The sequence below is a fragment of the Saccostrea cucullata genome, unplaced genomic scaffold (genome assembly GCF_032062105.1).
Source record: "Saccostrea cucullata isolate Sc308-1 unplaced genomic scaffold, CSIRO_AGI_Scuc_v1 ctg28, whole genome shotgun sequence".
In the NCBI taxonomy this organism is placed as follows: Eukaryota; Metazoa; Mollusca; class Bivalvia; order Ostreida; family Ostreidae; genus Saccostrea; species Saccostrea cuccullata.
The window spans coordinates 211,898-223,944 of NW_026939565.1; the positions used below are offsets into that span (position 1 = coordinate 211,898).

The 12,047-nt window shown below is 34.7% G+C and overlaps 2 protein-coding genes across 2 annotated transcripts; one reads left to right on the plus strand and one right to left on the minus strand.

Annotated features, from left to right (window-relative positions):
- Nucleotides 1-5,520: 5,520 nt before the first annotated feature.
- On the plus strand, nucleotides 5,521-7,445 carry LOC134253232 (uncharacterized). Its single transcript, XM_062735748.1, has 4 exons — nucleotides 5,521-5,565; nucleotides 5,768-5,900; nucleotides 6,060-6,296; nucleotides 6,454-7,445. The coding sequence occupies exons 1-4, from the start codon at nucleotides 5,563-5,565 to the stop codon at nucleotides 7,320-7,322; spliced, it is 1,242 nt and encodes a 413-aa protein (XP_062591732.1). The 5' UTR covers nucleotides 5,521-5,562; the 3' UTR covers nucleotides 7,323-7,445.
- Nucleotides 7,446-8,237: 792 nt separating this feature from the next.
- LOC134253248 (uncharacterized) lies at nucleotides 8,238-10,038 on the minus strand. The gene is made up of 2 exons (XM_062735764.1): nucleotides 9,494-10,038; nucleotides 8,238-9,354 (listed from the first exon to the last, which is right to left on the minus strand). The coding sequence occupies exons 1-2, from the start codon at nucleotides 10,036-10,038 to the stop codon at nucleotides 8,238-8,240; spliced, it is 1,662 nt and encodes a 553-aa protein (XP_062591748.1).
- Between the last annotated feature and the right edge of the window lie 2,009 nt (nucleotides 10,039-12,047).

Genomic DNA, 12,047 nt, shown 5'->3' on the forward strand with positions numbered 1-12,047 from the left:
TCCAATTTTTTCATGCCCCGCCTAAAAATTTTGCCTACAATAAAGTAATAATATTATTATTTGACCGCTAGCCCGTTTGTACTTTTTTCATCAAATGTCCGACGAAGAAGAAATTAAATTGGTGTGGCCTTATTAACAATTTTGATTTATTTTGCAAATTTAGCTATGATAATGTGAAGAGGTCAATATTGTTAAAAAACCATGTCACTTACAAGTTTTTTAACAATACTGACTTCTTCATATTATCATATTACCAATTCTTTGATGCTTTAGTTCAAACAATTTCATTCAAGTTAGAAAACATCTTTACATTTTACAATTTTTTTGGTAATTCAGTTTTGAATTCAATTTACAACATGCCTTTTTATATGTTTATATACAAGCATTTAACCATACATGTATTTAAGTCAATAGAGCACCTACATGTAAGTAGTGATGCAGGGATCTCCAGTTAGATTCTCAGTCTAGCCATACATGTTCTTCATTTCCTGACACAAAAGTATGCCACTTTATGTTCAGTTTTCTGTAGCAGATCTGGCTTGAACTTTCCTGAAATATTTATATGATCTTTGAGAAATTACTGACTTAAGAAAATGCTTCTATATGTATACAATAATACTGTATGTACATTATGGTGTTTACATTAAAAATAACATAGGTAATCAGAGATTACAGAGCTCACCTCAACGAATGTTGTCTTTAAATAAGGCAAATTCACACAATTAACCAACAAAAAGTGTACATTCCAAAAATGAAAATATTTAAGCAATTTTGATCTGATACTTTGAAATAGACCTACATAAAAAATTTAAACTAGTTCTTCTTCATGAAAATGTAATCAAAATCCAGCATCTGAAGCAAATTTGAGAATTTTCCTCTCTTGATGAAAACTTTAACCTGTTCACTCAACCAGAAAATGTAGGTCAGATTCAGCATCCTAAGCAAGCCCGGTAGTGTGCATCCTTAGATGTATCATCCATGCAAGTTTGGTCAACATAGGGCTTATAGTTACTTGGAAATGAAACCTACACCAAAAACTTTAATCTGTTCACTCAACCGGAAAATGTAGGTCAGATTCAGCATTTGAAGCAAGCCCGGTAGTATGCATCCTTAGATGTATCATCCATGCAAGTTTGGTCAACATAGGGCTTATAGTTACTTGGAAATGAAACATGCACCAAATACTTTAACCTGTTCACTCAACCGGAAAATGTAGGTCAGATTCAGCATCCGAAGCAAGCCCGGTAGTATGCATCCTTAGATGTATCATCCATGCAAGTTTGGTCAACATAGGGCTCATAGTTACTTGGAATTGAAACCTGCACCAAAAACTTTAATCTGTTCACTCAACCGGAAAATGTAGGTCAGATTCAGCATTTGAAGCAAGCCCGGTAGTATGCATCCTTAGATGTATCATCCATGCAAGTTTGGTCAACATAGGGCTTATAGTTACTTAGAAATGAAACCTGCACCAAAAACTTTAACCTGTTCACTCAACCGGAAAATGTAGGTCAGATTCAGCATCCGAAGCAAGCCCAGTAGTATCCATCCTTAGATGTATCATCCATGCAAGTTTGGTCAACATAGGGATTATAGTTACTTGGAAATGAAACCTACACCAAAAACTTTAACCTGTTCCATCAACCGGAAAATGTAGGTCAGATTCAGCATCCGAAGCAAGCCCAGTAGTATCCATCCTTAGATGTATCATCCATGCAAGTTTGGTCAACATAGGGATTATAGTTACTTGGAAATGAAACCTACACCAAAAACTGCACCAAAAATGTTAACCTGCTCCGAAAACATTAACCTGGTCATTCCTTTGCTGAAATTGCAGCATCTGAAACTTTGACTGATACAATGAAACACACTAGAACCATCTTCCAGGCATGTCTAATCAATATAGGACATAGAAGTACTTAAAAAGAAAACTGCTCCAAAAAACTTAACCTTAACCTGGGACGCCGACGTGGACGCCGACACCGACGCCGACGCCGAGGGTATTACATAAGCTCCCCCAACTTCGTTGAGGTGAGCTAACAAGGACTAAAAATCATAAATTCAAATTTTTTAATACATGTATTATAAAACACCTCCTTTTTACCACCCCCTTGAAAAAAATTCTAGATTTTCCCTTATACCTGTGCAAGTGTAAATTGAAAGGAAAAAATACAAACCAATGGCTATTTTGGAGGTGATGTAAAAAGCACCATTGACATTCCTCTTTCCAGGTGACACTTGATTTGGTCACATTATTTCAGCAGAGAAAGCTGAATACACTGTCTAGTCCATAGCTTGCTTCACCTGTAGTATTAAATATTTCTTTTATAATCTATGAATATGATATCTATTTATAATCAGGGCCCTTTTGAGCATTAAAAAAATACATACATAAATTTATTACATGTACATAAATATTACATAAGGCTAAAAAAAAGCATTGTTTCCTGCTACAAGACTGACCTTATTTTTTGTCACTTGATCCTAAAGCTGTTTCTTTTTTTTTTCAATGCAACTTTTTACAATTTGCATTTTATTTCAAAAAGACAAAAGTTTCGCAAGTAAATGTCCACTATCATTTATAAAAGGGGTTATAATAATTAAAAAGCACCTGTCATCCAAAGCAGAGAAAGTTTACACATTTCTGCATTTGAACAATTTAAGCAAAATATGGTTTTCCATTTTTTGATCTGAGTAACTAAACACCACCTCGTGTGTTAGGCACAGATAAGTATGATTACTTTACATTTTTTACCAATCCGGCCTTTATCATGTTCTGAGATGTCTGGTTTTATTCTTCTATTCTACATGTAGAAGTTACAGTCTGGTCATGAAATAAGTTTTAATTTTTAGCTAAATAAAACTACTTTAGGAAGGTAAAAAAATCTATGAAGGTTATTGGTAATTGAAGCTAAATATACTGGTTGTACCAGACCTGTGCGTAAACAAACAAGCACCATAGGCCTAGTCATGATCCATATACTAAGTCGTAAATATTCACCTTACGTACCTGACACGGACACAGCATACAAAAAATCTGTTCTGCAAATTTTTTTCTTCTTCCGTCATACCAATTAACATCTGTAGGGTCATGGTCTTTAAAATGTCTAAACAGAAAACAACATCAAGCACAGATCGATACCGGTGTACCCACGTGATACTGCAGTGGGCACTGGACAAGGAGTAGTTTCATCAAAATTATGTTCTTGGTCGGTTTCAGTCTCACTTCTATTTTGATTCTCATGAAGATGCTTCAATTTCGAGAACTGTAAAGATTTAATATGTAGGGCAAATTTGTCTTTGAAATAGAGGATATTTCTCGATAGCTTCGTCGGCCATCTTGTAGCATAGACAATAATGTGTAAATGGAGACTTTTATTTGACGGCGTTCCGGAATCCGGAAAAAAAGCACGTGCAAATATGCGAATTCTTTCTATCACGTGATTGCTATCGGTCTCTACCTTAAACAATAACAATAGGTGGAGAACAGATATAGACCTCTAAAACATAGATGGTGTGATCAGGTGCCATGGAGGAGTAGACATCCCCTGTTAACCGGTTACACACGTGTGCACATTATCATCTTCGGGAATACAGGAAAAATCCTCATGACAATTCAGACTGATGTGTAAATTATGATCTAACAATTAGTATAAAGCGTGTCAGAATTCGAGTTAATGATAGATTATTTACAGGTATGCTGTCATTGTATAGAATATAGAACTTGTGTAGTACTAGTAATGACCTGAAACAAGACTGTTGATAATCTTGTTCTTTGTCAAAAACTTACCTCGTTTTAGAAATTGTCCGAATGTTAAGTATGCTTTTGAGTTTCAAATCAGCTAAACTCCATACACAGGTGATATGGGTATAATGCTGTATAAGAAACGGAAGTTGATGAACGAAAAGATAACTTCATCACGTTTATCATCAATTTTTGTTGATTTCTTACCAACGCTGTCTTTTTATTGTAAAATATCCACATTATGTTAATCAGTTGTTTCAGATAGACTCTATGTTTTATATTTCATTTCAAGTTCATTGGGATGTATCAAATCGTCATCTGAATGTAAGTAACTGTTGTTTATAGGATGCCTTGGCAATAATTATTAAGGGAACATTAATGCAGTCCAGGCTAAATGTTCTCTGTGATTCAGTGTATGCTTATATGCATGTTCTGCATCTTCAAATAAAACACGACCTTGCGAGGACTGTTCTTTGAATCAGACAAGAGCTGAAAGAAAAGTGATGGATTGTATTGCGTCCTTAAATTAAGAGGGGTTTATCGCTATGTTTGAAAACTCATTGCGTGTAGCACAGAAGAGTTAGTATTTGTATCATATTATCATGCAACTTGAAATTCATGAACATTAAAAGTAAAATTTGTACCAAGTCACCTTCCCTAGTGCCCCTGAAAGCAAACCAATACGGAACTTCCGAGATATGTAGTTACGGTCGTTTTTGGTTCAGTAATTAGAATCTCTGTCACGTGATAATGCACAAATTGTTAGGCAATCTCATCGAGAAAGTGAAAGTTAGCAGACGCGCGCTAATGCGATTTGAATGGGAAAAGAAAGGACGCAGACACAGAAATCAGCGGATGAACCCAGTTCATATTGGTGCTCTGTACCTGGCTGTACTGCCGATGGTCGGAAGAAAGCCAATTTAGCTGCCTATCCATGGATGAAAGGTGTGACATTTCATGCCTACCCAGGACCGCATCGCAATCCTTCGCTGCGACGCAGGTTGGTTGATTATGTAGTTAAATATTGTTTGACTTTGTGTTTTTTTAATCAGTACACGTTTTAATTCACTGTTGACGACCAAAAAATGCACCACAGGCACCTGATTGTTTGACAGTAAATTGAAATAAAAGCCCTGCATGAACTATTAAAAAAAAACACACACGCAAAACTTCCTTATATTGGTTATAGTATGTACATACATGAATATGTGTTTTTATATATTGAGGAGTAGATTTTTTATTGAGGGCAGTACTTAATGCAATTTATTGTTGAAAATTCATGTGTCTGTACACATAGAGACCCTTGAAGTTGATAGAATTTATATAAATATACATGCACTCTAATATTTTTAAAAGAACTTCCACACTGACATGGTACTTGTACATGTGTTTACCTGGTGTATAAATCTTGTGACTCATATCAAACAGAATAAGAATCTGAATGTAGTATTTAATAGTTGTTTAGAAAGTCATTGTTTACAGTGCATGTTCAAAACAAAAGTGACATAATTAATTGAATTGGTTTTTTGATGTAGTAAACATTAAATTGAATACATGTAGTTTTTTTCCTTTTCGGCAGGTGGCTCAATCAGATTTTTCGCGAAGAAAAATATGATCCTGGAAGGCATCACAGAGTGTGTTCCTTACATTTCGTTGATGGCTGTCCATCGGAACAGCATCCAGTACCTACCTTGTTTCCTCGAAATAACTTTGGAGAAGGCCCACCTTTGAAGAGAAGCAGGAAATCCATTGACAAAAGGGAGATTCTGAAGGATCTCAACAATAATACTGCAGATTGCCAACCTCAGGTTTCAACAATGGTGTGTAATAATCTACTCTATGTACATAGTAAGAACTGCCTAGATTTATTTAGAAAGTACATGTACATAATTCACATTTTCAACCTACATGTATACAGACCATGAAATTTGCAGATTAGATTTTTATTTGATAAAGAGTATTCGTGTCATCTTTTAACATTAATATTTTCTATGAGTATGTTTCTATGTTGATTTTTTTTAGGGTGTCACTGTACTTCATGATGGAAGTGTAATCCCTTTGCCCGTACATAGCGAGTGCACAGTCAGTACCACCATAGTGAATGAGGAGAATGCAGAAGTGAAGCATGGGAAAATAGCAACTAAAATCAAACAAAGTATGGGCATTAATTTTGATGTCCTTTATGAATTTCCAAAATTTAGCTTAACATATTATGGTAATACATGTAATGCATGCAAGTTAACTTTGAGATTCTTGTTTTTATTGGTATAATGGTATTCTACATAAATAGTTTATGTACTTTTACAAATTTTAGAACTGCACACAGATCATGAATACAGTACTGCACACAGAAAGTACCCAGAGTACAGTAATGCAGAAGTCCAAACAGATCTTTCCGTACATGATATAAACATCATGGAGACAGAGAGTGCCAGTTATTCCAAAGGGAATGTTTTGCGTGAAATGTTTGTTCATAAAGCCACAAGCTCTGATGCATCAGTCAGAAGATATTTTGGGTTACCCAGTATTTCTATACTTTTTGGTCTATTCAGTAAGTATTTATTGCAATAAAATTCATTTAACATTCGCGTGTAAATACAATAAATTTTCAAGTGTTGATGAAAGTAATAACAAAACTTTCTTCCAGGATGTGATAATTTACATTATGAACAGTAACCATAATGAAAGGCTGCATTGTTTTTTTATAGGCATACTTGAAAATGCATGCAAGAAACTCAAATATTGGTCTGGCAAAGATAGCATAGATGAAAAGCGCTATGAAGAGGGCAATGCTAGAAAACCTGGTCCTGAGAGAAAGCTCACAATGTTCCACGAGTACCTTCTTACGCTACTTAGAATTCGTCAGGATTTAAACATAGGTATTCTTAAGGATATTTTTGGAATATCGGAGAGTCGTGTGTCCCAAATCTTCAATACTTGGATAAACTACATGTATCGAGTGTTTGCTCCTCAGATTAAATGGCCATCCATGCAGAAAATACGGAAATTTATGCCCAGATCATTTAAGGCATCATTTCCTAATACTCGTGTAATTATCGACTGTACTGAGGTATTCATCCAGAAACCTAGAAGTCCAACAGCTCAAAGCCAGACATACAGTAACTATAAGAATCATAATACTTTTAAAGCACTAGTGGGCATAACTCCATCTGGAGCATTTTCCTTTATATCCGAATTTTGGGGAGGAAATGTATCCGATAGATTTATAACAGCAAACAGTGGTTTTCTTGATAAAATTTCACCAGGTGACGAGGTGATGGCAGATCGTGGTTTTGTTATAAGAGATTACTTGCTGGAACGGAGAGCAAAATTAGTGATTCCACCGTTCACTCAGAAATGTGCTTGGGGCAAGGGCAAGACACTATCACCTACACAAATCAGACAAACAAGACAAATTGCAAGACTTCGCATTCACGTTGAAAGAGCCATTCAACGACTTAAGACCTATCGAATTTTATCGGGTATAATGCCTTTAACCTTGAAACCAATCGCAGATCAAATTTTGGTTGTAGCTGCTTTTCTGTGCAACATTGATTCTCCACTTGTTAAAAAGTAAAAAAAAAATGTGCATTTTCCATTCATAATTTTACAAGAGAACCAACTTTTTTTCCTTGCATTTACCTTGTTAACTTGGATAATAGCTATTGATTTAAAATACATTCTTTGACTGCTGATAATTTCTTTAAAACATATTCTAATGTAGTGTACAATGTTTTGATTCTACATTCCTTTACAAAGATGTTGATGCAAGTTTACATGTACATGACATAAAACTAATTTATATTAACAATTTTTCTTACATCTGATATTTTTAAAGATGGAAAAGAGAGCCAATCAAAATACAAAAAGCTATTGTAACATATTTATATTCATTTCTGTTCAAGCAAGTTATTTTTGATGTGGAGATGTAATAAAACCATCAGAATGTGGAGTTGTAAAAGGCATCAGAGTGAAAAAATATCAATCATGTTATGTATGCATTCTCACTTCAAATCATGTTATGCTGTCTTGCTATATCTGAAAATATGGTGAACAATAAATATGAATAATAACAAGCTATTAATTTTTTTCTAAATTTATAGATTATCAGAATGTGTACAGGATTATTGTTAAAACACAAGATGAAAATTCAATGTTTTGATGCTGTAAAACTCAATTATAATGAACTTTCTCGTTATAAATATCAAAGAATCCTGAAAAAAATTGGCATCTGCACTATGAACACTTGATGAAGGGAGTAAAAATTGAAGTCTCTATGACCTAGTACATTTAACCTCATTTTACTGAATTTGATTCATAAACTTTATGTTTTTATTTTCCTCACAAGTATCGGAGAAAATGTAAATGTGAAAAATATTAAATACAAACCATACAGAATAAACCTGTCTTGTGTATTTGAATACAGTGAAAAAAATACTGAATTATCATGTCAATGATGCACAGATTTGTTTGTCCTGTATGCGTTTTTATTTCACTGTGATAGCAAAGCATTATGAAGGTACCTTTCAAAGAAAAGTGTACACTTTTGTACAATAGAATTAAAAATGTCACAATCAAAATAAATCCTGTCAGTAAGTAATCCTCGTTTGGTATAAAAAACAAAATCGCACCATGGAAGGGAAAGAATACCTAATTGTCCCTGAATCTGGATAAACCATGGTGAGTCATGGCGAAGATGTACACTACCATTGCTTTCATCTCTGTATAAATGGTATGAAGAGTCACCTGCAATATCATATGGCGTTTCATTTTGATGAGAATAAGAACATTTTATTTCTATAAGTCCTTTACCACAACATTTACACATTATTAAACCATCTGGAGTTGCTCCCATGTACGGTTTTTCGGTGAAAATGTGAAATCCAATGTTATTCAATTTTGCACACTTATGTCCTTTCTTGTATTCATCAAAGTACAACTGTCTAGCCACAGCTTCATTCTCTCTTCCATATGCAATTGCTGGAACATTTGATATGTCACTCCCCAGTTGCATTATTTCTCGTACAATGTAATTTTCATAAGATTTTGATCCTCGAAAATGCAACACTTTTGAGAAAACAGATGCAGTTATACGTCCATGTCTGTGTCTTTTCCATTCATCACATATACCTGTACTCTGATCCTTGGTTATATCTGCTATTCTCAAGATGGTTTCTGGATTAAATACAGCTTGTAAATGTGAAGTTACAGAAATATTCTTTAGACTTGCCTCTTTGATTACTTCATGTAATCCTGGAATATCCTCACTAGTATCTTCATAATCAGATGGTGGGTCAAGTGTTTCTAGTAAAAGTGAATTAGAGTCCTTGCACATATCAAATAATTTTTTTTCAATCTCACGTTCATTCTGAAGACCTTTACAAGGGTTGTATACAGTATGACAAGGGCCGTGTTGATCATTTTCAGCTGTCGAATTGGAGTTGTGAACCTGTACATTCTGAATTTTTTCAGGTCGTGATGCAGAGCGTGGTTTATCCCATGAGCATAAGACATCAGTTCCGACTAGTGTGTGTCTGTCTTTGTGTCTTTCATTGAATGAACAAAGGGAAAAAAGAAGTGCTGTACAGTGTTTGCACGAACCATCATTTCTGTAATTAATAAAAAAAGAATATAATTTTTAAATTTATTAATATCGAAGAAATAAATGAATATATTTCAAGAATTCAAATAATCTTCTACAGTTTAGTATTCAAGTAACCATTTCAATAAAGTATAAATGATTCTTACGCAACACACGAGCATCCACCTGACTGTACTTGTCCACCCTCATTGACGAGAATCCATGTCTGGTAGGGTGCTGCCTGTTGCCTGGTTTCTGGGACTGTCTGACACTTAATATAGAAGCATGCTACATTTTCAAAATAATGAAGTCTGACATTGTCAACATGTGAACTGGTATACAGTTTGTAGCCATTGTCCTGTTTATACATTTTCAAACGTGGGGGGTCCCATCCTACACGGAGAAGCCACACCATAACATCTCCTATCTCTATGTCAGGTAATGTTTTCAAATCTGATGACCATTTATCGACAGAAATATCCTTAATGTGTGGTAACACAACTTTATTTACTGTTCGGCGTTGCACGTCGAAAGCACCAAAGTCATTATTGTTTACGTCTAGATCTTCTAAATTGATTTCTACCGCCAATTTACATAATTTAATAAGATGTCTCTTCAGATAGATGGAACATGTAATTCCCTTCGTTGATAGAAAATGCTTTAGATCAGGTACTTGCCAGGAATCGAAATCGTTCAGCGGAGTTGATGCCATTTTTCTGTAAACCGGAAGTGAGTATGCCTAACAATTGACACAAACAAAGCATACAACCCGGATCGGATACGTATCTCGGAAGTTCCGTATTGCAATGTGATTAATCATGGTTACTAAAATGGTTTCTCCCAGAATGTATTTACAGAAGCACTTATTTTGTCAAAAATATCGATGTGGTGAACTTTCCATTACCTATTAAACATAAACACTTCAAGTTTTTATAAACAATTTTTATTTTTACAGTAGTATTACTGTACATTTTTCAGTGCATTAAACCATCCAGCTTCTTTTAGAACTGATAATGGATGACATTGATGTGTCGAGATGCAATCTATTTTATATTGTGTTTAAGCGTCGATATTGCGAGGGAAAGGAGTTCCCATTTCTACCAAAGTCTATAAGTTTTAGTAAAATAAAATTGAAAAAAGACCTTGAAATGACGAGGATATTATGGCGTTTATTTTTGAACAAAATATGGCTAAGGAATCTGTGTAATTTTCTACATAAAAAAAATTTCCTGTTCTTGTTATACCCCGCTTGGCCCGCTTGGGAAATGGAAGTGTATATAGTGATCGAGAGGTCCGTCTGTCTGTTCGCCCGTCTGTTACGCTTTGGATTACTAATCTCTTATCCACAACTCCTCGTACACCACTGAATGAAATTTATTGAGACTTTCACAGAATATTTGTTACATAGTACTATTGTGACCTACTATTTTACTTTTTGATCGTACACATATTTCGGGTATCCGAGAGCAAAATATTGACACTGCAATTCTTTATATAATATTGAGTGGTACCTATCTCTTATCCACAACTCCACAACCACCGAATAAATTTTATATAATACTTTCACAGCCTTTTGATTGCATAATGCCTTTGTGCCTTCCTACTTTATCTTTTGATCTGAAACCCATTTCCCCCAGAGTAAATTCAGTGCTCAAAGCACCTCTAGTTTTTAAACCTGTTTTAAAAAAATATAGAAATTAACTCTCCAAAATGGAGTAATTCTATCATCATTTATGATACCGTAATGTTTTCCTTTGAGACGTTTGGACGTTTGTCACCCATGAATAAGTTTTTGTGCTAAGACAGACACGAGCAAAGGCGCAATGCTGTAGTTCTTGATATCCGATACCAATGACCTTCGAAATGAAATTCTGAATTGTTACCTCAATGGTAGTAAAGCTCTAACACCCCCCGGCCTAATTATCTCATTCAGGTAAGTGTCAGCTATTGAAGGACTCTGTCGATTTTGGTGTACGTTTTTCTATATTGACGCAGCTTGAGTCGAGTCATTTTCAATTCTTATATCCCAGTGAGCTTGAAATAAAAGATACCACAGAGTCTGACACATCTGTTTCATACTTGGATATTTTACTAGAAATGTAGGTTAATACCTAACAACAAAGCTTTATTATAAACGTGATGACTTTAACTTTTAAATCGTCAACTTCCCTTCTTATGCAGCAATATATGTATAAAAGGTTTATATCTTTGTCACCTGGATACGGGGTTTTTATCTCTCAGTTTATTCGATACGGAAGATCATGCTCTACGTATGAACAATTTTTTATACGAGTTAAGTTACTGACTAACAAATTAATGAAGCAAGAATATTACCAGTCTCGTTTAAAGTCATCATTTTGTAAGTTCTATGGTAGATACAATAATTTTGTCAGTAAATACAATTTATCATTTGGTCAAATGCTGACTGACTTTTTTCATACTGATTGTTAGATCATTATTTACATACTGAGTTGTCCAAGGATTTTCCCATTATATCCAGATAATGACAAAGAGAGCACGGCAGGTGTGAGCGGTCGGCATGGAATGCTAACTCATCCATGGGACCTGATCCCTCCTCTGATGTTTTGAAGGTCCGTGTTTGTTTCGCTGTTATTTTGTAATGTTAAATACACTTTTGAGCTCTGATACTGTTCGTCATGTGCATATATTTCATTTCTATCTATGATAAGCCAAGGGAAAGATTATATATATAAAGAAGAA

Excerpts from the sequence above, each read along its gene's own strand:
- LOC134253232 (XM_062735748.1), top strand. Across the intron at positions 5,901-6,059 it reads AGCAACTAAAATCAAACAAA|AACTGCACACAGATCATGAA; the intron begins GTATGGGCATTA and ends TACAAATTTTAG. Across the intron at positions 6,297-6,453 it reads TATACTTTTTGGTCTATTCA|GCATACTTGAAAATGCATGC; the intron begins GTAAGTATTTAT and ends GTTTTTTTATAG.
- LOC134253248 (XM_062735764.1), bottom strand. The coding sequence starts at position 10,038 with ATGGCATCAACTCCGCTGAACGATTTCGATTCCTGGCAAGTACCTGAT. Across the intron at positions 9,355-9,493 it reads GGTGGATGCTCGTGTGTTGC|AAATGATGGTTCGTGCAAAC; the intron begins GTAAGAATCATT and ends TATTAATTACAG.